A 27,453-nucleotide genomic window follows, 5' to 3' on the forward strand; every position below is an offset into this window, starting at 1 on the left:
ATACTTTTACTAACATCGCATTAAACTCTAAACTGAATTACTGAAATGATGAGTTGTAGTTAGCTTACACTATCGGAAATTACGTCATTATCATTATAAAGTGTTTTTGGTGGTTTATTACATACAATATACAAACAAACATACTCCCCTCACGCCTGTCACCCATGGGGGGAGGTAGAGATAATGGAACCCCATTGCTACGAATCTTACATATTTCTTTCGCTTTATTAATAGTCTTGGTGATATATATTATTTTTGTAATGATTGGTAAAAAAAAAACATCTTCAGACAGTTAAAATATCTATCCTTAAAAAAACTAACAATTTCATTGTTTTTCTTTAATTCGTCATTATAAATATTTTTATTGTAATAATAAAATTTGCCCTAGTGACACACATTACTTACATTTATATATTCTTCAAAAATACAAATAAAATAAAACTTCTAAAAACACAGAGCTGCCACTAACATAGCACAACGTAAGCTAAATATACACTTATAATTTATTTGGCTATGACCGCATGTGTAATAAATAGGAAACAAAAGTAAAAAAATATGTAGCTACTTTGAATAATATGTAAATTTTTCATAATATCACCTTATACACGGATTACTTGCGTGAAAAACAATGCTGAAATAATATTTATGATTAAGTTATACTACAAAAAATATTTTAGCGCATAAATTGTTTGAATTGTTCGCTTTTAAAATAATTAAATTGTATAAAAAGTAAATTATTTTTATCACACTATAATTTATTGTAAATATGAAAATGTGTGTCTTTAGATGTTGGTCCATCAATAACGCTGAAATTCTGAACGGATTTTAATAAAACTTGGTAAACAGACGGAGTGTGTATCAACTTGGATGATGCGATATATTTTTACCCACGGGAACGCGGGTAAAGCCGCTGGTAGAAACTAGTTTTACATAAAAAGATAAAGATGTTTCCTTTGACTAGGACTTTTTCCAGTGTTATGATATTATGTTTATAAATCCCCACACCATAATATTTTTGGGACTACAACACCCGATACGTAGCGTTAAGCCCATAGAGAGTTTCAATCTTTTGTTAAATAATGAGAGCAAAAACTGCCTCTTACTCGTACTTTTACACATCTTTGAATATCTAACTAGCTTTTCTATAAACTAATTACATGATAACTGTTACCTTTCCCCATGCTTGTGAATTTCAATTTTACGTACGAAATCTGATGATAATGAACCATTACTACATGCCTAAACACCTAGTATACTGCATATTACCCAATTCGCTTGAAAATATTGTTACTTACACAACAATAAATAAAAAAAATGTGACACAATTTTTCAACACATACAACAACATCAATTATCAATGAAAATCAGGTCAAACAGCGACGTATTCACATATATATTTTCACTAAATCGTTATACATAATCCCAAGTCCATCCCTAAGCTACGAGTAACCCATATAGTATCTTCTAAGCGGCACAATCGAGCCTCTCAAATGCCCCCGTAACATAGCATATAAATTGCACGCCGAAGTCAACTCCGTCACAGTAATATTTCCACCACCGCGCCGCAAACACAAAACAAAAAAAATGTACCAAAAAGTGCTATTACTATCTCTTTTCTTCACTCTGACCTTAGCCAAAGATGATTTGGGATTCCGATACATTAGCAGAGTATATGAAGATTGCCAAAATGCCGATGGATTTGCCCAATGTTTGAAGAAGAAGGCTATTATGTTTTTCGATCGAGCGGCGAGGATGGAGACGATACCCTTGGTTGATGGAGTGGACGTGGTGAGGAGTAAAGGAGTCACCTTACAACCTATCACGGAGAATGAGATCGAAGCGGTGTTGCCCAGGAGTTTGAATAAGGACGAGACCTTGAACGAGATGCTTTGGGACCGCATCGCTGCTTTTGCGAATTCCAGGACAGTGCAGCTGTCACTACCGAAGGTGTCCGGTGATGAGCTGAACAAAGGAGTTGAGGAAGGTAACCCTAATTAATTTTTAGCTTCTAAATCATAAATACCCTTTTGAGGTCAACATTCATTTCAAAATAGACTAAGTAAGGATAGTCAATCTCAATACAGACATCACAATAACGCCTATTTTGCTTCACTTTTCCAAATTGACCTGGTTTCCTCCCATTGTTATCTGAAGACGCATTTTAAAATTTTTGCCCCAAAATTTCTAAATTTCTATCATAGGCTTTTGTTCCGAGGTGTTGAAATCAAGAGCTGTATGAGTGATGATAGACCGTTTGATATAATTTATAACAATAGTCCGATTAACTCTCGCAAAAGTAGAAAACTTAAAGCTCGCGCGGTTATTACAGTTTTATAATGCTGCAAGATTGCTCTCACAATTGTAAATTATAGGCTTAAAGAGCACTTTCTGTTGTTATTCAAACAATGACCTTGGAAATCATCTGTTTTAGAAAATTTTCAGGAATATAATTTCTGTTACTAGTAAAGAAACTAGTAGAGCTTATCTCCATTAATTTACGTGTGGTTTGTAGTTAATCATTTCTATTATTTAAATAAAAGACATGTAAACTCTGAAACTCCTTCAGTTTTTAGATATAGTTACTTTTTAGTTTATGTACTAAATCAGAGACAAATAGAACTGTCGTAATCAATGGTCAAACTATATTAGCTACTAATACCATAAATACAAAGTCTAAAATTAAACATAATTGCAAACAAAATCATCATCCTCATTAGAAATACATACAAGTATAGTTACTAGCTACTTCTGTCCGGTTTTACCCGCTCTGCTCGGATCCTACTGATCGGAGCGTGATGTTGTATATTCCATAACCTTCCTCGATAAATGCACAATTCAACACAAAAAGAATTATTAAAATCGGACCAGGAGTTTCGGAGATAAGCTTGTTCAAATAAACAAATTCAGCAGCTTTATATACAGTATAGTTATAGAATATAGATAGAGTAGCACGATCGATATACATTGAAGATGTCTCATTAACATAGAAGATACTAGTTACCCAGATCATAAGATGCATCTGCATAAGTAATGTCATTTAGATGTTTTATATACCTGTCATCATATATATTATTGCTATCATTTCATCGGTGGTCTATATAGTAGTACCTATTGCATTTGTTTTTTTTTCTTTGGTCTGAACTTGTGATTAGTTGAAAGCCAACAGGTCAAAGAATGTTACATATTTTAATGAATTTGTTATGAATGAAAATGAGTACCGTACTAGGCATATAGAGCCTAATGTAGACTCAATTTCTTTATTTGCATGTTAAGGTAATATAGGTCTTTTTTTTTATATTATTTACAGGTTAACGGTCTTTTTCAGGTGTTGCATATTTTGGTCTAGTGCTAACTTATCATAAACTACATTTGTACCTAGGACTTAGCATAACTTATAGTAGTATGTATTTCTATGTATGTATGTATGTATGATACTTACGTCGATAATGTCCCAAAGTATAGACCAGATTTAGAATTTTCTTAAATCCTTATCAATCTAATGGATTGATTGAACTTTTTACCATATATCTTGTCAGCGCTTAACACAATTTACTCATTAAAGTAAGCGTTAATTGGCTGTCAATCAAATACCAACTTTAAAACCATTGATGAAAGCATTTAATTACAATGTAGGCGCCATTTCATTGTTAAAACCGTCTTTAAGATTATGAGAATTAGGCTAACCTTTACCCAACAAATGACACTGGAACTGTGAAAGTGAACGAGGCATAATTTTGATGTAGTTATTTTTATATTAATGCCAAATGTGACTGACCAGGCAGACATTAGCTTCGGTAATGTTTGAGATAAAAGTGTGAGTTTGATGTACGTTTTTACTTTCGGTTTTTTGGAATAGAATAGAATATTATGCTTTATTGAAAAAAGTGTTTTATATACACTATCAGATGGTCATAAATCACTTTACAAAAAGTTTTGAAAATCTTATTGTATGTCTTTATTAACTCAAAAGAAAGAAAATGGTGTTTTTGATCGAAAAAAAAAACATATAGTTTCATACCGATAATTTTACAATTATGCCAGAATACAGATTCTAATTAAGACTTCGTCACAGATGCTATTAATAAAGTCACTTCAAACCATAGGCTAGATAAACACATATCTAAACTAATAAATAAAATTGCAGTGTCTGTTTGTAATATCGAAATAACCGCTTTTTACTACATGCAAATAAATATATATACACATATACCAAAATAATATATTTCACAATTTTTGTCTGTCTGTTGGTTTGTTCTAGCTAATCTTTGAAAAAGCCGGACTGATTTTGACGGAACTTTTATTAGCAGGTAGCTAATGTACAAAGGAGTAATTTAAACTACGTTTAGTTCAAAACATATGGTATAAATAAAAGTTATATCCTAAAAATCATATTCCACGCGAGCAAAGTTGTGGACATCAACTAGTAAATAAATATAATTGACCCTATAAACCAGTAATGAGATATAATAATATAATGACATTTATGCCCCTTTTCTAACTTTTCTCTGACCCTAAACGCGTGCTTGTTCCTAACGAGCTTGCGAGAGAAAATTTCCATATTCCCATTTATCTTTAGTAATGATCTGAAGATAGATAACTTATATCTGACCTAGCCACCTTGTTAGACTGGTGGTCGTAAGTTATACTACATAGGAAGTTACCTAGATGATACCTATAGGCTTTTGTATGATGGATTTTGCAGTACTTTGCTTTGAAATTAGGTGGTGAACTTGAAAGAAATCCTAACCTTTCTTAAATTTCATGAAACCCCTAAACTAAGATAGGACCACTTAAGGACATTTTGGTTTTCACCAAACTATTATAATATCATCATCATCATCAGCCTGTTCTCGTCCCCTGTATAGGCCTATAGGATATAGGATAGTCTGAACTATAGGATAGGTCTCTCCTATGGTACGCCAAACTATAGACACTTATTAGAAAGGGTTGGTTTAGAACTATGTAGTAAAAACGGTCATCAAAATTTTAAAAGTAGTGGGCTTTTTTCCAACTCCATTTATAAAACAGCCGTAGATTGATATGTTTTATTATTATATTACCAATAATAATTCTTATCCCTGTTGTCTGCATTTCACACTTGATTTTATTACATTCATAGATATTATTATAATTTGTACAATATTGTGACGCATCAATAAATCACGTATCATCGTTATTTAGTACCAAGTCATGGTCTGTGATGATTTCCTGGTTAAAATCATTAACGAAAGAGTTCAGTATACCTTTCACTACACTGCCAAAATTATTTTTGATTGTGCGGTGCGAAGACGTGCAAATCAATGTCAAAAGTCAAAACCGCAAAAAGCAGATAACTTTCGAACATATTGATAATGAATATAAGGATAATTTTGTAGTTTAGAGAGTATTAATCACTTTTTGTCTCTTTCGTAAAAGGAAAAAGTACTCGTTAATATCGGATTATTCGTATTTACAACTCCTAATTTTGATTCGGCTTACTAATGATAGCAAAAAAGATTTGCAAACTAAACTACTCATACAGTTCCTTAAAAGAATAAAAAGTCTTAAAGTTTTCTATCAATAAATCCATTCAAAACAGATCACAATAAGCTATCATTTCGAAAATCTCCGTTCAAAATCTTATCCAAAAACATCTCTGACCTCACAATACAAAATTGCATCCGTTAAAAAGCTGGGAACTTCAGACCCAATCTAAACGACATCAAAGATCAAAAGAAAGAAAGACAAGTAATTTCTGACATGTCACGTAAAATCTATGAAAGTTAAAAGAGAAGATACCTTTCTCTAGTTTGAAAATGAAGTGAGATTAGACAAAGTCATCGCATTACTTTAAATCGCTGTCGTGTACTGAATGGTCTCCCTGATCGATGCTCATAGAACAAATGTGTTGTGATTGGAGCTATACGCTATATAGGTAACTGTCAACTAGTGTACCGATTTCTAATAACTGTTTCTAAGCTTCCATATTGTGTTTTTGATTTATGTCGAGTATGCTTATGCAGCTTATGTATGTCCAGAAATGCTTGAGATGTTGATTGTAGAAGTTACTGATGTTCGGTTAGAATCATTGTTATTATTATTTTATCTTATACAATTTATTATGTTTGTTTACTAATTCAGAGTCATTTAATGATTACTTAAACTATTCTTTAGTGATGATTTTGTATGACGAAAACAAATGTTAAGAGCTGGGTTAACTAACAATTAAATGACTCTGAGTACGGCAGTAAACTTGCGTCCAATCCATTGATGGATGGATTGAATTAATATGCATTGACTTTGAACTAAATGATCTAAACTCAAAACAGCCAAAGCTTAGTTCAGTGCTAAGCCATTTTGTTCTTTAGCTACTTACTCAAGACTGACTTTACAATGGCAAATGTCAACGAGATATTCCAATTTCATTACAATATTCAAAATACCATCTTTATCACCGACATTTCTTTCGTCTTCCAAATCTGCATAGTCTTCAAATCGATTCACTCTCTCAATCTTTTGTTTAACAACCTCTTTGTAACAGTTTTAACTATTAAAGTAATGGCCACGATTTTCTTTACATTTATTATTGCTCGTTTACTTTCTTTTTCCGCGTGATCTTCCTATTGTGTTGTTCATGGACCAACTTTTGGTGTCACATCGTTAAAATAGAAATGGAATAACAATTATAAAGCAACTCTTAAATGTTTAGCTTCCAGTAATTGAAAAAGCTAAAGCTTGTAACTTACACATCTGACTGTACGATTGGCGTGGTGGTTGGGCAACCGACTGCGGCGCAAGATGTAGCAGGTTCAATCACCACATGGTGAACTCTTTGTGTAGTTCACAAATTGTTCTTTCTGGTCTGGGTCTGTCAGATATAAGTTACCTAGTATGTTTGTAAACGTACCCACGACACAGAAGAAACTCTAGTGTGAGTACAACGTTTTATTTAAAAAATCAATGAAACTAGGTTTATCTGTGAAATTATGAAAACATTAAAAGAATTAACATACCAAGATCATTATCACTCGATAAATCAATACTTATCAGGAACTGAAGATTCACTACTAAGATACTTACAACCACCCACACGAATGACATAAACGGAAACATACCACAATATAATTGTAATAGCAAGAAAGCTACCTGAAATTATTTCTTCAGGAAATGCACAAGTTTAATTAGCACCTAATATGTATGAAATGTTGGTCTTTCCTTATTACTAGGTTCGCGTGCTATACTAAAATTATTACCTATAGCTATGTTTGTACATGCCATCCTTAGATTAGTCTTCAGGAAACTATTAGCCAGTCAAAACTGTGTTACAGGTAACAAGTAATTGTCTTCGTTGAAGCATAATTAGTCGCACATGTATAGCTACTTTTTCTTCGTGTCATTTGTAAACTGCTTATGGTTTACCGATATTCACAAGTCTAATAAAGTTGAATGAAGAAAAAAACTGTTTAATACACGCTTGAAATAAAGTCAAAGCGTTTAATGCAACTTAATTGTAGACTACATACTTTAGACTTTAATGGAGATTAATCAGGAAACATTTTTCTATAACAGGTTATCCTAAAATCAATTTCCTTCATAACGTGAGATTACACGACAAAATATTTTTATCCTTTTAGTTTTGTTTTTAATATAAACTCTGTATGAAGCAATAAAATGTTTCACGTCAAAACATCTTACGTTGTCTGTATCAAACAATTCAGTTAAATCAGAGGTAAGCAATTTTGACTCAAAACTCACAGACCAACCAAAAATGATTCCAGGTCGAGGGAAGATGAAGAAAATGATGAGCATGATGATGATGGGAGGGGCGATGAAGATGGCAGCCATGATCCCGCTGGCGATAGCTGGGCTGTTCGTGTTGGCTGGCAAGGCGTTGATTGTGTCTAAGGTATTACTGATGATCCTTTTATTACTGCTAGGAATGAAGATGATTTGAGAGATGATTTAGGGAAAAAAGCTTCACGCTTCCTTTGAACTGCTAGGAGTTCTTTGTGAGTCTTAAGTTACGGGTAGATGTCTCCACCGTAGGACGCATTATCACTTACCATCAGGTGAGTAGTCAGTGACCCATTAAATATATCATATTTCTTTTTTATCATTCAGATAGTTCTTCAGTTTTCAAACGATGACAGGAACTTTCAGTCATGTTTTTATAAGTCTAGTCTGATTTTGTCATGTTTTATGCTATCATCTCAGTTGTCAGTAACATTTTCTTTTTGTTATCTGAGACTTTCTTGATCTCTATTCTTGTTACTTCTCTGATTTATTTTTTTGCTTATCATCTAACAACTACTTTACAAGTAACATCTGCCGGCAATTTTCATATTAATCAGCACTAATGTACAGCAATTACTCTATAGCATACATCACGCAACTACTGATACTAGATATGCTATACTGTAAATTTTTACTAAGACATTATCATTTCTTAATGACAAGTAATTATTAAGTTCCGTATGTACCATGTTCAAGAGAAAGTTAATAGTTCATCGTACATGGTCAATTAAATCAGTGTTATACCATTAATTTGCAGTAGGCACGTATTTCCAAATATTCATACGTTTCATTACCATGAGAATTGGGATAAAAGTCTTCAATGGTGGCCATTTTGTCTAAATAACGTTCCGCTTTCTGCTAGGCGAATTAAATCACATCTGTTAATGATTTATTAAAACTTTGAAAGTCATTTATATTAATTACCTTTTTCATAGGTGAAGGTTCTTGTTCTGCTCTGTTTCAGAGCGTTTAGGGACAGTATTATGAAGTTAAATATATTAATTTATACTTATGTTAATTTTATTTTGACGGTCAAGTTAACTGATTATGGTAATGCTACTTACGTTTTATCTTAATTATGATCTGTAACGTCTAGTGCATTCATTTTATTACTGATGTTAAATTATGCTATTGCTTTAACTTCACCGAAAGTATTATCAAACATCGGTCGCGGTTTGGTCTTGGGTCGCACAAAGTATTACTGGGCTTTAGTCGGTTTTTCAAAAAATTCTCAGTAGTAGCACGGAGTCTAGAATTGTGCCCAGTATGTAGCAATAGGCTCACCCTCTATTACATGGGACTTATAACACAAATGGTGAAAAGTGGGTGTACATTGTATAGCAACATTACGTGCCGTAATGTGCACCTCTGCCTACCCCTTCGGGGATATAATAGTTACCATAAATCACATGACCAAGTACTACATACAATGTTCTCAACGCATACCAATTATCCACCTCACTTCCTATTTTGCGTATCACCATACGTTTTTGCCTCATCAATACATCAAGAGAAAATCGCTAATTATAAGTAATCGTTTCTTTTTCCCACCTCATTGTCGTTCAGTGTCGTGGGAACGGAAAGATGTATGATCTTGAGAGAATAGATGGTATTTGTGCTACGGCCTACATTCTTTGGAAAATGGGATATGATTTTAGGCCCTTATTTTGAAGCCTTGTTTGCAGAGACTAACTGCCGCACTCAGATTTATTTAATGGTTACTTAACCCAATCCTTAGCAATCGCTTTTTATACAAAATCGTTACTAATGAATAGTTTTAGTAATCATTAAATGAGAGTTATATAGTTATAATTAAATCTGAGTGCCGCAGTTAGACTAGTAGACACTTAGATTATAGATAATAAATCGTGTTTCTGTTCACCTTAATCTAACACAAATAACAAAGCATCATTTTACACTTCTTGTCTTGTGAATCATTTGTCAATTAAAGGCTTCAAAATTAAAAATTGCCCTATACTGAGGTGTTCATATAAACTCTAAGACATAGGCTACTGGTAATGATGAAATTATTCTAAGATTCTTCCCGAGCTTCTCTCGTCTCCTAACTGTATCAAGTTCAGTTCATTCCATGGGCAAGATATCATCTGTTCAGAAAGAAAGTATTTTAATTTCATGTTTAAGCTTCTATTGATAAATTCTTTTGAATAGTTTTAAAATATTATTTTCTAAGAAAAACGTTCCCTCGCTCTAGTTCCAATTTCCTTTGTGTATAGTTAACGTTATCTTTAGTTTGAAAATCTTCGTTAATTACACTTAATGCGTTGTTTACTTTTGTGTTTTTAGAACCTTTTATTTATTTTGAATAGTATAACAATTTTTCTCAGCAATTAGAAATTTTACTACATTGGTATCATCAAGATTATGATTTGTTGGATTTTGAACCACATTGTGATTAGACATTGGGTATATTTTACTACAAATCTCAATATATGTAAGTCTTCAGAAACATTTGTTTCAATTGTTAGTAACAATACTCAGACTACACGAAGTTAGATCCCGCGGCCGAGACCTTGTGACACGAATAGAAAATGATACTTCATTGTAGCCACAGGCGCTTACTTACACTTATAGCCTACTACTTATTTGTGGTTGGCAAGTTACAAGTTAGCGGTCCCGTAAAGTTCGCAAAAAAGGGAGCGACAATTTTAGAAACGCCGAATTTCCAAAATTCATTATTTTACTGCCATTCAAGTGCCACTAGAACGCCAATAAAAAACTGTTAAAAGCAAATCCTCCGCTAACGTCGGTCACCGGTGTTCAACACGGCGTTCAATGTTTTAATACACATCAAAATTCTTAAGGCTCAGAGTCATTTATTTATTTATTTATTTATTTTACTCTTTATGCACATGAATGTGTACATGAGGTGGGCTTAATGCCGTAGGCATTTTCTACCAGCCAAACCTTTAGGTGGTGCAATGAAAAACCAGTGGTAGGTGCATGGAGCAAATAAGTACGGAATAGCTCAGATGGAAAAATAGAATATACGCGGAAAAATAGAGTATACTTACTTATACAAATATATACCAATATATATTTAAATAATATGGAACAGTAATAAACCTACATAATAACATTACATATACTAAACCCGTCATTTAATGATTACTAAACCCGTTCCTTAGTACTTAGTTTTGAAACAAAATCATGACTAAAGAATAGTTTAAGTAAACATTAACTGACTCTGAGTACGGCGGTATGTCATTAAGAATTATGTTTGATTTTTTTAAGCAATAGTAAAATCTAATAGTCTCATACATTTGAAAGAACAAAGACAAATGTAGGAAAGTAAATAGAATGTCCACTATGAATATAAAATCATCTATAAATCTGCAACTAGTTCATAAACCAATCTATAAAAAAGAAATACGTGTAGTAAACACGAAAATACAACTTTAACACTTCATTGGCTTCAATACAAATAAATAACTTTCTTTGCAATATGCACTTGTATCAATAAATTCTGCTTCCAACGCTACTGAGAATTCCTCGATAGATAGGAACACTGTTTTGAAATATTTCTCGTACATTAAAGTCACGATTCTAAAGTTCCCTTCACATATTTATTTAGTACGGCTTTAATTACATATTTTTCTTCTTAACGAGTCATAATAAATGTACTGCTATGAATGTTAGTAATTATTTAAGATGTTCTGTGTCATAAAATCTCAAAACTGTACGTTTTGCTATGCATACATTAAAGTAATTAGATGTTTGGCTGGCACCGATTAATGTTTTTTACTTTCAAGTACATTCTCTTCATTACCATTTAAAGAAGAAACTTCATCGTCATCTAAAAGTGGTATATTTCTTACCTAGTTATTGAAGTTGCTCATAGGTAGACGTACTTCATCGTCCGCCATATTATTGCTTACCACCAGGCTGATGGTGGCCAAACGCCATGCTATTAGGTATAAAAAATAACTAGTTTCTATACAGTAACAGAAAACATAGAGGACCTAATCATCAAAAGACTTAAGTTCTCATCTAAGTTATTAACATTTGCAGGTCCAATCACAGTTTCTTCATCATTTCCACATTCATTGACCTTCTTATCAAGTTCAATGAAATCATCACTCCATTTCCCATTTAAATCCTCACGATTACCATCAATGCAATCCAATCCATCAGACTCTGTACCACTAACATAAGTAACATCTTCATAAGAAGGCATCACATCGATTAAGTTCCCATTATTGTTTCTTGTCACATGTAAACTGTGTCGCGAATCAATGCCACCGTCATTGGGGACGATCGATGTTGCTGATGGTGGAAATTCTCAATGGTAACGCGGAAGTTATGTTTGACATGATTTTCTGATTCTTGTTCAGATTTGTTTGTGGATTGATGAGTAGAATCTCTTTTTGATGAGGATATGTTTTGGGCTATCGTTTTGAGTGGGAAGGGAGTTAATTACAATGTTATGGGATTATTCAAATAGCTGTTTAGCGAGGAAGTCGACTAGTTTCATACCATGTTAGAGGCTCATAATTATGAGCCGCATTTCCCGACACACGACGCAGCGATTGTCATGATTTTACCGCCAGCAATCAAACAATTAATTTAGTATGTCTCACGAAAATTATAATAAAATTAGAGAAGTGATTTATTCATTGTTATAGTTTAAAAGTCGGTCATTATCATGATTTCAGTTCAGGTTTACTCCTTGTTGAGTACAGAACAAAGATTAGTACAAAATCGAAATGTTATACGTAGCTGTAATAATAAAATAGTGAACAATAACGCAGGGTCATGATACCTTTTAAATAAAAAGTTTGGCGTTTAAAATTGTATTTCTCTGATTGAGTGATAGCAATGTATGAGAGCCAAGACTGATGTTTTTGGTTTTCTATTATCAATATTACTAATAAAAGGCTAGTTTTCCATTACTATGTTAGCCATAATGAGCATAATTACCAGATATGTATCCTACTGCACATCTTCACCTATCTCTTTGGTCGTGGTCGATGTGTACTTGAAATTGTCCTATTTCGGAGTAACACTTTCTTCGCATATTATCTAAAACGTGCCGTAGCAAAGATCATCGGTCGTGGAAAGTAATTACAGTACAAATGTCACGTCTAATGTCATCCTGTGTCATTATCGTCATCGTCATCATCATCATCGAGTCACTGAGTTGGCACTTTCATGCGTTGTTGATCTTTGGACGATGCGCAGAGAATTTTAGAATTTTAATCTTTTGTTTTGTAGAAAAGGGACTGAAATTTGTGGGTCTTGTGTTATGATTGTAAACTGTGTAATTTAAATCTTACTGACATCTTTATATATATAATTCTTCTGTGCGTGTGTATGTCACTGAACTTCTCTTAAACGATTGGACCGATTTTGATGAAATTTTTTGTGTGTGTTCAAGGGGATCTGAGAATGGTTTAGATTCACAATTTTGTCCGCTGGACAATGTTTTTTTTAATTATTTTTTAGTTTATTAGTAGTTGTTGATTTTGGCAGCGCTAACTGTCGGGACAGACTAAAAATATTTGACACTGTGATGGTAGCGCCGTCTGTCGGACCCAATGTAAAATTTTCAAATTAAAGAGGTGTAGACAGGACAACGTCTGTTGGGTCCGCTAGTATATTTATATTTTATTTGAACTCTAAAACTTTTTCAGCTATTACCTGATTATAATATTAAATTCTATCTACTAGATCAATTGATTAGCTATAGTAGATTGAGTATTACATTTCTTTATTTATTTAATGCCACAAGTTATCCTTATACATACATAATTATATTGTTGCGGACTGCCCAGCGGGCTACCGGAGCTCCGGCTCAAAAGGCAGGAGTAGGAACGGGGTGGTTTTTAGTCAGTAAGAGTTCGATACTCCCTCTCGCCTCGCCCAAGGCGAGAGGAGCCATTGGATGATTTTCACCCTCAAAAAAAGAGAAGTCGTTAAATGATTTTTCCCCTTACAAAAAAAAAACTTACTTACATTGTTGTTGCCATAACTTGCCAAGTGCTATTTACCAGACTATAGTATAAAAAGCAGTTCAATTTAAATGTATTAAAGTTACTCATAACTTCAAAACCAAAACAAACAAGCAAGCTCTCAGAGAACCTCGTAGATAATGTGTATAATATTTTAATTAGTTCGTACATAGCGGCTAATTGCAAGCTACGCCAGTACACACATCTGTATGCGTGACCCAGTGGCTGTGGCTTCATATAAAAATCCTTCTTCCATGTTAATTGTTAATTTATTTCTTTGCTCCATTTCCCTAGCCCCGTTCATTGGTACCGTTGCAAACTGTTTCTGCGTTTTCTAAGTTTTAATGCATTTTTTAAATTGAATGAGGGATATTCTTTGTGGGTGGTTTTGCAGTTCATAAGATATGAACTGTTTATTTATTTATTTGGACAACCAGTAGCTGTTACATTATAACTTACATCTAAACACTTATGTTATAATTAATTTAAATGCACAACATTTTAAGGTGTCACAACATGCACTGTAACATTATATAACAATGACACTGTATCAATCAGTAAGAAAAAAAATACTAAATAGAAAGACAGAACAAAATAAAACACATACAAAAACAAAACAAAATAAAATAACGTACATACAAACTTATAAAATTATACCCAATATTTATGACAATAAAAAACAAGTAAATCAAAATCAAATCCCAAAAACCTAAACAAAGTTAAATTTAAAGAAAATTTTATAAATTTAATCAAATTTAAAGAACTAATAATTTTAAAAATGTACCCAAAATATATCTACACACAAAAAACACAGATAAAATAAAATTATACATCAGCAATGTGATCAATATGATCACTTAATAATCTCACAACAGTCTTTTTGAATTTCGGTAGTGTTAACTGTTAGTACGATGAGGCTAGCATGATCATGTTTGATTAAAAGTCTCGAAATTTAATCAATAAAGATAAAAAAAACTTGGTTTGTTTAGTTAGTTAAGTCAAATTATTTATGCCAATTAAACCGTAAATAAGTACTTTTGAAATGTCAACAAATAAAGAAATAGATAATAGTCTGCCAGTCTGTTCGTCAGTAAACCTAGGTGCTTATTCAAAAGTGTAGCTTCGAATGAAAAGCTTTTTATTCACTGCCTCGTTGGTTGAGTGGAACCTTGCAAGTGTAACTGTTGAAAACGGTGAGCGTTTGGTTACCGGGTCGGTCAAAGTATTAAAACGCTTTTTTTTTTAAATCTTAGGTATTACACAGAACCTAGAATCTTAATAACGCAGAATAACCTAGAATCGCAAAACCAGTGACACTGACTACTTTTTCTATACATTTTCTTATTTGCTTGCATTTTCATTTTATCATCATGACACAAAATTTGTTTGCTATGAAAAGAAAAATGTTATCACTTAGGAAAGTTACTGCAAAGGCTTATTTATAGACAAAACGATTTAATAAATCTCATATAATACATATACATAGATACTTTCTAGCGTATTAGAATTTTCAGTTAGGAACAATTAATTACTTTCCATTAGTTCAACACTGGACTTCTTCTGTCTAATGATTATTATCATGGTCATCATTCATTCAATTGTTCATCATACCTAAATCATAGAATCTGGTACACACAAAACACGTGCGTAAAAATTGCGTATACAACCTTTCGATTTCAAGCTTTCGAATATTTTGGATAATTTGTTCCAAAATTTGACTAGTGCGTGTATTTAATCGATTGATATATACCCGATTTTGCACGCATGTTTTTAAATACAATAGCCAATTCAAGCCATAGTTGATAAATGATTAAAAATAGTAGTATCACCATTACCTATGGCTTACAGAATTTTTAGAGAACTTTACTGAGTTTGAATACTATTCTCGATATTTACTTTGTGGAAGTGAACTATTGTAAAAGAAATCAAACATTCGAATCATTAAGCTTAATTTATTTACTCTAGTCTAATGTCCATTGTCATGGATTAAGTGAAGAATGGAGTATTAAGTTCACGTAATCAATAACATTCGCTATGAATTAAGAATAACTGCATAAACTGAACGTTTTCAGTATCTTTGCTTTAAAATTAAGATTACCATGAGATTAATCAAGAAGACCTGCTTATTTATGTGAACTGCAATACACTTAGGAGTACCTTAACAATTGTTAATTGAACGACAGTTATAAACTAAGCTATTTAAAGCTAGGGTGGCCTAGTACATAATAATATTCATTGTCGGTCACACAAATTTCCCATGACACTCCATTTCTCATTGCATCCTTGTTAGACACAGCGGAATGTTGGGGCAATCAAGTGTTTAACTTTCTACGCTGCTAGGGCAGTAAAGGGCAATAGTTTGGATTCTAGAGCTCATTCACTATAATTAATGATTGTGGGGTTATTACTGGAACCTCATTGAGGGTTGATGGTTTTGTGTGATGGTTAATTTTAATACAATGATTAAGTTTGATCCGTTTTGAGTTCTGTTTTGAAAGAAAGGTTGTATGTAGCCATCAATATGGTGACTGCCAGTTAGAATATAATTATCACAATCCCTATTCTTTTTAAGAGTAAGTTTTAATTTTTTTTACAAATTATAGTCAGGACAATATTTTACCACGCGATCCATGATTTATAATGTTTAATGATCTAAAGTAGTTATCGATAACAAAATAATTCGATGTTAATATCGTATCCTACACTATTTGATAAGGATGAGCCTTGTAAATTGCAATCTACATATATCCCGCCTACCGAATGTGGAAATTATGGAAAAACCTTTTATTAAAGGAACTGAAGGTTCAAAATCGAGGATTTTTTGAAAGCCTTTTCTATGCTTACAGAAAACAATTAAAGAAACAGCGAAGGTTTTCAAGCGATTGAGTAAATCACTTGAGTGTAGAAAGTCAATTTGTTGTACTTTGACCTCACGATATGCAGGTCGGGTGGGTGAAAGTAGATGCATGATAGTAAAGTGATTATGGTTATTGTTTGGTGGGAACTTAGGGGGGAGTGGGAGCTGTGGGATATGGGGAATTGTCGTACTTCCTGCTGTACACTGATTGTCGTATTGGGTAAATGTTTATTGATGTTTGTATCATTGGTTGAATGGTGTAGCGTCGATTTTGTGATAGTTTTGACCTTTCCCTGTTTCAAGGAAAATAGTCTTCTAGGTGGCTGAGCAATTGTGCAACGTGTCACGGGTTCGATTCCCGCACGGGACAATTACTTGTGTGATCCACAGATTGTTGTTCGTCTGGGTGGCATGTGTATGTGAACTTATATGTTTGTAAACGCATCCATGACACAGGAGAAAATACTAGTGTGGGCCAAAAAAATATACCTATTGCGATCACATAAAGAGTTGCTCCCGTGCGAGAATTGAACTCGCAAAACATATCACGCCCAGCGACCGTTCAAATTGTGCAGTCAGATCCTATACTCCTTTACTCTATTCCTTTTGTCATTACATTATCAACACAAATATTAAGAAACGTAATTTTATTCAAATAAAGTTAAATCTAAATGTATCAAGTTTCCTTATCAGCACCCGATAAGCAAGTAGGCCATTAGCGTGTTTATTTGTACAGATGCCAGCTTAACAAGCTATCCTGAACTGAAATCTCTTCAATAGATTTTCGACTTTTAGCTAAGGTAATAGAGTTGATAGTCTTTTGAAGAATTTCGTATGAATGGTGTAGGTTGATGTGCTGGTATGAATAAACAGTTTCAAATTATGTAGGCCAAAGGTATTGAGTAGTGAATTTGAAGTTAATTAAGAAAAAAGTATTTGGACTAGGTGAATTACCTCTTTTTAACTTTTTCGTCGTTGGTTGAGTAGTTAGAAACGTGACTACCAAAGGTCTTTGATTATGTGTTCCGGTAACGTAGATTTACGCTGGTACCTCATTCCTAGACTCCGTAGTTAAATCACATCTAGTTTATAACGTAGAATTCATATTACTATCATAGCCGAAAAAACTCAAAGCACTTTACCTGGCCCGATGATCAAAACCAAGACTCTTGCTCGGTAGTAGCTCTTATAACCACTTGACTAACGACACCAGTAAGTTGTAAGTATTATAACACTTCTAGTTTTAAAAAAATAACTAGCATTTGTTTGTAATATTGAAATAACCGCTTTTTGCTACATGCAAAACATGAATATACATACGATACATACACCAAAATGACCAACACCACGTACATAAGCTAGTTTAAAATAAAAAATACAGATTTAAAACATAAACCCTATGTTGTACTATGTTTTATAGTCTACCTACATTGATATCAAGTCACGTAAGACACAGAACATTATACATTGTACATAGAGGTCAATGACCGACCGAACCGCGCCACCACGTGGTCCCCACTGACGTAATACTATATAACTTAGTATTCACAACCTTGAGCAACTGAGAGACGTCGCCGGTTCGATTCTGAGTAATAATGCTTTTTTTAATGCTATTGTTTTTTTTTGAGTTTAGTGAAGTTAAGTATTATATTGATGTTATGTCATAGTGGGACTGAGTAAATCAATATAAGGTTACTTATTGGTCGAATGATTACAAGAGCGACTTTGGAATAAGGGATTATGGATTAGAATCCCAAAGTCTGAACCGGAGTTGAGGTAAACCTGGAGGGTTATCTAGTCAGTAAGAGTCTGATCTCTCACCCTCTCTCTGACCCTCTCTCTCTCGTCTCACCCAAGGCGAAAGAAGACATTGGATAATTTACCACCCTCAAAAAAAAACCATTAATGTTTTTTTTTTATTTTTAATGTTCCCTCGTATTATAAAGGGTGTCCCAACAAGAACGCAAGATTTAAATTTTAAATAAAACGCAGATATTTTTAAAAATATCGTGATATCTTTATAATTTCGTAAAGTAGAGAGTATGAGGTTATCTATGGAACATACATCGGGCAGATGGCTGCCGCTGGTTTGCTGAAACATACGCGATCTTTCAATGAAATTTTCAATGACCGTTTTGCATAAATGCTGCGGTATTTCATTAATACAACGTCCAATTTCCTTTTTAAGGCTTGAGTCGTCGTCGGCTTATTCGCATAAACCATCGACTTTAAGAAACCCCAAAGAAAAAGTCTAATGGTGATAAATCACACGATCTAGGCGGCTAATTCTGGTCTCCAAAACGTAAAATAACACGACCGGGACATGACTGATGCAACAATTCAATTGTTTCTCTGGTTGTATGACATGTGGCGCTATCTTGTTGAAACCACATGCCTTCCAAATCCATTTCTTCAATTCGAGGTACGAAAAGACTGGTTATCATTTTACGATACCGAACACCATGATTGACTGTTTGCGCTTGACCTGGCTCATTTTTAATCGTGTAGCGCTCCATTTTTACTAACCTCGTACCTTATACTAACAAAAAATAACACTTGTTCAAATGTCAAACAATGATACTTCGAATGGCGCCAAATTTAAATCTTGCGTTCTTGTTGGGACACCCGTTACAAGACCTAGAATCAAAGCCAGTATATTTAAAACAAAACTCTTTCACCTAATTATCATTACTTATTCACAATTTACAAATACTAATCACAAAGTATAATAGTATACAGTCAAAATCATTATCAACCAATTAAAATGCTGTGACCATTTTAATGTGATATAAGTGTTCTCATATGAACCCCATCTATTACACTAGACAATAGATATTACACCTTACCCTATCTACTATAGAGTTTAAACTCCCTTGCATTTTAACACACACGAAAGAAACCTATAACTATAGTAGAATGAATCGTATTGTGTTGTGATTATGGTTTATATTGGCTTGCATATATTAATTTGAAGGAATTTAATAAGTTCTGAAGGCATACGTCACTGGCGTTCAGTGATACATTCTAGTTCCATTTTGCTTCGGTAGCGCGCATTTTAATATAAAGCTGTGTTGCTAGTGCGAGGTAACACCCGGGATTTAGGGAAAAAAATATTAGTAGCTGATGATGAATGCGGAATAAAAATTATGTTTTTATACAATTTGGGAAGATTTTTCCTTGTAAAGATATCGTTTATTGATTAGAACTAATATAAATATAAGAGACTTTATATACGAAGATGTGATAATAACTAAATAGAAATTATATCTTTCAAAATCAACATATTGTATACCTTATGTATGTTACATTGCTTCTAACATAAATATGACATCTATTATCGACTCATAACAAACAGTAAATGAATTTAAATTAGAAAATAATTCGTATTACAAGAGATTCGAAATTGAATAAATGACATAACAGGGCCAAAGAATACGCACAAATAGCTGAAAATAACAAAACACCAAAACGATCTAATAATAGAAAAGACAAAACAATTACAGCATTATAATTATAAACAACACGAACAAACAAACATAATAACGAAATTGCTTAATACACACTAACTATAAAACAAAATGCTTTGACTCAAAAAAAAAAGATCCGTAACAAAAATTGAATCACGCAAATGGGTTAAAAATCAATTCTGAAGCGTGGCAACCCGGTCGCCCGGCAGGCAGTTATCTCGCTGCAGTCGGCCGTAATACCCGCTTCGCTCGCAGAAGTCGGAAAAAATAATAGAAGTCGGAAAAACGAAGTCGGAAAACTTTTACCGTCGACACAAGTAAATCTCGTGCGGCTTGTGTTTTGATTAAGCCGTTCGAGATTTACTTAAGTCAATGGTAAATATTTCTACAATTACGACCAAACTTCGGACCACGTGGTAAAGTTTATGTCTATTTTTGTTTATTTATTTTTTTCGTTTTTACCGCCTCACTTCGCGTGATTTTTATTCGAGTTCTTTTTTTATTAGTTCTGCTTTTGGTCACGATTTATTTGTTAAACGTTCGTCGTATGTATGTAGGTATGTTTGTTATCGTGTCTTGTTCTAATTAATCGTTTTAGACTTCCTCGTTCCTGTTTTTATTTTAGTTTTCAAACATATTTATGTTATTTTAGTATGGTTATTATAGTCCCATTGTTTTAATGTTTAGAAGTAGTTATAATGCTCTACATATAACCTTACGCCTCTCTCCCATGGGGGTAGGCTGAGACTATGGAAAGCCAATTGCTACGTTACTAAAGTAATGCTCTAGTTGCACTATTAATATAATTATCAACACTAATTCTAAAGTACAGTACAAGGTGCTAGGTTTATTCTCAGATAAACTAACTTAACTATTTTTGAACTTACGATTCTTACTAGGTAGAAACCACACACCATTACCTCCAATGACCTTTGCACGCTTAGTTATACACCATTCACTTTTATCTTTCGATATTGCATTCATGCACATGCATGCCTATATTTTATATTTCTATAAAACAAGCACAAGGCAAAGAATATTAATAGTCTCATAGAACACAAAACAATATAAACTAGAGGCCCAATTCCCCCTTCCCAATTTTCCCAATTCCCGAAAGGCTGGCAACGCACTTGAAACACCTCTGGTGTTTCGGGTGTCCATGGGCGGCGGCAATCGCTTACCATCAGGTGATCCGTCTGCTCGTTTACCGGCTTATACCATAAAAAATCCCACGGAAAATGATTTGACCTGATTTTTATCAAAAGGCCAGCAACGCACTTGTTACACCTCTGGTGTTTCGGGTTTCCATTGCCGCCGTCTGTTCGTTTACCGGCTTATACCATAGAAAAATATATATTATATATGTTTTACATAATCACTATATTCTTATACACATAATTCAACTTGTCTGTTTACCTTTCTATAATACTGGGTACTGAACAAAAGGTAGTTTCGTTGGAACAATGCATTTTCTCAGAGCTATACGCTTCAACAGTTTTGTGTCGGTAATACCTTGAAGTTCTGGGTTCAATACCCGCGTTTATCACGGCTCTAGTTTGTTGTTTGAAACGGCGTCGATTTATATTTTATTGGCTGCCATTTTGAACGGTTTTACTACGTGTTTCAGTAGTTGTCTGTGATGGGTTTTGCGTGGATGTTATTTTCCTTACTTTACTGATGAAGATAAATCATTTAGAAAAGTATTTGTATACATGATACATTTTATTTTTATTTATACCTGCCTTGTTGGCCGAATGATTGCAAGTGCGACTGCCGGGCATGGGGTCTCAGTTTCGATCCTCGGGTCGGGCGAAGTATTGCTAGGCTTTTTCGATTTTTCATAAAATTCCTCAGTAGGAGCATGGAGTCCGGAAATGTGCCTAGTATATGGCATAGGCGCCCCACCTATTACAATATAAATTGTGAAAAGTGGGTGTACATTGTACAGATGCATTACGTGTCATATTGTGTGCCTCTGCCTACCCTTCGGGGATAAAAAAGGCGTGACGATTTCAGGCATCTATAGCCCAAATAAAACACAAATAATATAAAATAACAACATCAAAATAAAACAAATAACTATAAACAATAGATTCACTGTAGGAATTGTTTTGAAAACAAAATCGTTACTAAGGTATAGTTTAAGTCATCATTAAATATCTCTGAGTGCGGCAGTACCTAAGTAAAATTACATACGTCAATTCGTACATTTCATCATAGAATAGAATAGAATCTTGGCATATCATAAAGCATTACTTTACTCTCTCAATATTCAATACGTAAGACTATTATATTGTGAAACTAAATACTAAAGTATGTACTTATGCAAAGCTATATTTTTTATTTAAGACGTCATTCTTATTATCTATCTATCATTTATCATTCAACTTCCATTATATTTCCTTAAACCCCCTCTTTATTGTAAGCAATTTCACTTTTCATCGTTGCATTTCAACCTATACTATTAACACCTACTTACATACATAAAAGGTGACTATTGACGACACATTGCTATGCAGTTTGTATACTACTTTTGTTAAAAAATCTCTTGTATGTGAAATAAATAAAAAAAAGCTTTTGCCCACGATTTTGCACTAAATTTACGCGATAAATTCGAAGTTATTACACATATAAAACTTCCTCTTCAATCACTCTAAGCTTTAAAAAAACTCCATCAAAATCAGTAGCGTCGTTTCAAATATAAAGACACACAAATTGTGAAAATTAACTTTATTTTATACTATGTAGTGATGCTACCAAGAAACACTACAGTGCAAATTGGCTGAACTAAAACCGTAGAAGTGCAGCCGGCGCGCTGCATTATACATTACCCATGTTTATGCAGTTACGATGGTGCAAGGAGGTTAGATGCGATACGTAAATGTTACAACCATGTGTTGGGAACACGCCAGGAGATACAAACAAATTGTATTTGTAGTACCTTTACTGGGAACTTGATTTATATTGTTTGGTTTCCAATGTACTTGTGGTCGGTATTGTTGTATAAACAAAGGATTGGGTATTTGTTAGGATCGCCACGTCTATATATCTTCTGATTTATTTCGTTGCGGGATCCAAAACAGTCATTCATGTCCCTGAGACGCGCCGGACTTCAGTGTTTCGGTGTTTTCATGATTGTATCTACTGTGACAGTCCAGTGGCGGGATTGTCCCATTAATTAAAATCATCACATGTAAAAATAATAATCTACACTAATATATAAAGTTAAAGAATTTGTTGGTTAGAACACGCTAATCTCCGGAACTACTGGTCCGATTTAAATCATTATTTTTTCTTAGATAGTCCATTTATCGAGAAAGCATCACGATATAATCAATAGGAGCTAAGTAGAGCGACTGAAACCGCGCGTTGAAAAGACAAGCTTTTAATAGGCAAAATGCCAAGAAAATTGGTCATAACTATAAGTCACACTCATTAACTATCTGTTTCAACATCTAACAAAACTCAATCTCAATTCCAGATCGCTCTCCTACTCTCCGGCATCATGCTGCTGAAGAAACTGATGTCTGCGAAGAGTGGTGGCGGAGGAGGTGGCCATGAGAGCCACGGCTGGTCGTCTGGTGGCAGCAGTGGGGGCTGGGACAGACGTTCCTACCACGACCTTCCTTACTCCGCCTATAAAAGGGAATAGAGGATTGATAGTGCTGATTGAGAGTGATGTATAAAGTTAAAGGGATTGTTTCCAGAAGTTAATTCTATTTCGTCGGTATAATTTCTCTTCAGCACCTAGCTTCACTGACAGACAGACTGACGGACAATTCAATTTGATGTTTCAAAAGTTCCTAATTTAGGATTAATTGAAAATAATTGCTTTAAATGCTTTGACTTTGTCAGAAGGTAGTAGAAAAAAAAGTGTAAAGCGTCAGTCACTGGTCGATTTCCATTTAAAAGTCTTTCTTCGACATTTAAAGATTTAAATAGAATTTTCTTTTGTATAATTAAAATTCTTGTCGTTAACCCTTATTCTATAGGCCATAGAAACCAATTTCGAAGACTTTGTACACCATAAAACATAATGTATAACAGTAAATTCAAAGCCAGTACATAATAGCAATACTTTATCATAAATAGTCCATAATAATTCGAGGTCGCTACCAAGTCACAAAACCGATCGTGTCACGAACCTTTCAATAAATTAGGTACCTTTATTTTACTATTCTGCATTAGCTCGTAAAAACGACAATCTCGGTAAAAATGTAAATGCTACTGACATTTAGCGAGGGGACTCTATTCGATGAAATATTATTTCTGTTTTACGATTGATCAATCCAATTTATACTCGCTATCAATCTGTATTATTATTGATCCTTTATTCAAATTTTAGAGAGAATTTGTAGATTTTATTATAAATACATTTTATTAATGAATTTCTTCGAATTTATTAACGGGACATGGTGTTCTATTTAAAATTTTAAAAAATGCTACAATTTGTATGCCCACCTATTTAGAACTCGTGTCTCGTTTTTAAAAAATACATTTGATTAAATTATTATTTAATTTATTTTTAACTTGTGTAATGGTGCTTTTGTATAAATAATAATCGTTTTAAAAACGATTTTTTGGTACTTTTTATTAAAAGGATTTATTTATTTTAGTTTTTAAGCTACGACTGTTTGTTTAATTTATTTATTTTTGCTTTAATTTATTGCTAATTATTTGTGCCTGAATACTCAATAATAAAATAATTTACACGAAATAGTTGTTATCATTGTAATTTGAATTAACATTGTTATTTTAATGGTGATTTTACATGACAATAGATTTTGTAATTTATTTATAATGATGTAAAGTTTTATACAGGTTATTGAATAATAAAAGAAATAACAGAATTGTGTTATTTTATTTTAAAGAAGACCAATTTTATATTTTTTATGGTATAATGGTATAAATCCAACCACAGCTGGTGGGCGCCCTACACAACATTTACTTAGACACACTCTCTACCTCCCGATCTACTGCAAGAATTACGTATTACCACAATGGTCATGGTCAGCTGTTTTACGACAAATAATTATGATCAATCCATTAGACACCTATTTTTTCTTTTCTTACAAAATTAAATACTTTGTTTCTTACAAAAATTTATAATTGAGGTATCATCGAAAACGATACATAATTATTATTTGAAATATCGCGTGAGGTCATAATTTACTACATTTTATAGTATTAAGTGAGATAACGACTTCTCACTCTTCCGTTTCATCTAAGAACTAGCTTCTGTTTGCGGCTTCACTCGGATTTCCGTGGAATAAAAAGCAGCCTATATAGTCCAGACCATAATCTGTATTGATAGATTATAATAGATTATGCTCTTCCAAATTTTATACTCATCCCTTCACGTAGTTTTTGCGTGTAATAGTAATAAACATCAACAAAATAAAAAAATACGTGTCTAATATTTTTTTATCTTACTGATATTATTAGATTTTTATTTTCATACACTGTCTACTACCCTACATGCCCTATGTAGGTGGAAGAAGAAATATGGATAAAACTAGCATAGGCCATGCTAAAAGCTACGTTTTCTTTGCAGGTAAAGTTGTCTTTAAAACTAGTAATATAATTTTATTGTTCATTAATTATTAACTACCACAAACACCAAGTAGTATAGTAACGAATTAGAAGCTGCAAAACTTTAACATCTCACTGCGTAGTGTTGTTATGTAGAATGGCGCCACCTGTTGGTGAACGTTAGAACTTCGTAGCAGTTTTCCACAGCTCGTAGCTTTTCCACTTGTGGAAACCAGTTGAGATTTATAGCTTACAACAAATGCCTTAGTTAATAAAATTAAATAACACTATTTAGGTTTAAGTAATCTTTATGTACCGACATAAAGTTTATTATATTACGTAATCTTCATTCGCTTCATAAATACTGAGTATAGATGAACTAAAAATGCCTTTTTGCCTCTTGGTATTACTAATGATTTACACATCCCATCACTAAGTGTAAGTGTAGGTAAAGTAAGTATTAAAGTAGACGTATCAAGTTTCATTTCATGTAAAGATAAGGCATTCCTTCCAGCGAAGGACTGTCATCGATGGTGTTGGTATTGCTTCGGATATATAAAATGTCTAGCCTAGTTCCGATAATCATTCTTCAAAGCCAAGGATATTAGGGGACAAATGTCCTGCGACACATGTCGCCGGCGACGATGGGTGAAGTATCTCAACGTTACCGAACTTTGGTTGACATGCATGGCAACAACGCGCGACAGATATTACTAGGGACAGGAATCACGCACTGTCGCTATATTACAATTATGTCGGGCGAAAATTCGCTTAACATGTCAACACTATATACCCTTTTGACTTCTCCCGCCTCAGGCGACGGAACGAAAGGGAGTGTCATACTCTTACTGACAAAAATTCAGCCCTTTCCTAATTGTGATTTTCGAACCGGAGCCCCAGTAAACTGATAAGTAGTCCGCAGCTCCGGTCAATTTATCCTCTAGAGTGTATCCTTGGCTTAACTTATATATGAGAAACATGTCATTTTCCGATTTTATAATAAACCTAAGCCCCATTGCTCTTGACATTGTTGTTTAAGTATGTATGCATATACCCCTACTCAACTGTACATTATACCAAAATCAACGCCAAAAAATGACATTTTTAAAAGGCCGGCAATGCACCTGTGACTCTTCTGGTGTTGCAGGTGTCCATGCGTGGCGCTGATCGCTTAAGTACAATCAGGTGAACCGCCTGCTCGTTTGTAAAAAAATATCATCTTTAGTACCTAGTTAAAAAAATAGTAAATAATGTACAACAGTAATGTTACAATACATAGATTGATTACATGTACGAAGACAAACCAAACTAACGTAAATACTACAATAAATTGATACACGACATCTGTTGTAATACACGGGAGGGTATTGTGGGCTGATACTCTCATTTTCAGCATTTAATTAATAAATTACATAAATATACTTCATCATTATTTTATACCACGAAATCTTATATCCAAGTGAGATGAGAGATCCTCTAGAAAATCTCTACTATTTTCGAGTCTAATTTAGTAATAGAGAATAATTTCCCTGCCCAAACAATTAACTAGTATTCTACACAATTAACGCACTTGTGACACGTTGTGAAGCAGAAGGTAACCCAGCTATAGTGCGATAATCGTGTAACCAATTGAATTGAGAACCTTCGTGTTTTGATTTGAAGCTGATTTGTAGTAGGCAACAAAACCATTTTAACACCCCTATAGCTATAGCGTCGTGGCGCGGACTACCATCGGGTTAGCGGGGCACCTTGAGAAGCAGGAGTAGGAACGGGGTGGTTTTAAGTCAGCAAGAGTCTGACACTCCCTCTTACATCGATCAGAACGGGAGAAGTAATTGGATGATTTTCCTCCCTT

At 33.6% G+C, this 27,453-nt stretch overlaps 1 protein-coding gene across 1 annotated transcript; it reads left to right on the plus strand.

Annotated features, from left to right (window-relative positions):
• Positions 1 to 1,531: 1,531 nt before the first annotated feature.
• LOC118270784 (uncharacterized) lies at positions 1,532 to 24,916 on the plus strand. Its single transcript, XM_035586561.2, has 3 exons — positions 1,532 to 1,984; positions 7,758 to 7,885; positions 23,548 to 24,916. Exons 1-3 carry the CDS (start codon positions 1,585 to 1,587, stop codon positions 23,716 to 23,718), a joined length of 699 nt encoding a protein of 232 aa, XP_035442454.1. The 5' UTR covers positions 1,532 to 1,584; the 3' UTR covers positions 23,719 to 24,916.
• Positions 24,917 to 27,453: the final 2,537 nt, after the last annotated feature.

Source organism: Spodoptera frugiperda, chromosome 13, assembly GCF_023101765.2.
Source record: "Spodoptera frugiperda isolate SF20-4 chromosome 13, AGI-APGP_CSIRO_Sfru_2.0, whole genome shotgun sequence".
In the NCBI taxonomy this organism is placed as follows: domain Eukaryota; kingdom Metazoa; phylum Arthropoda; class Insecta; order Lepidoptera; family Noctuidae; genus Spodoptera; species Spodoptera frugiperda.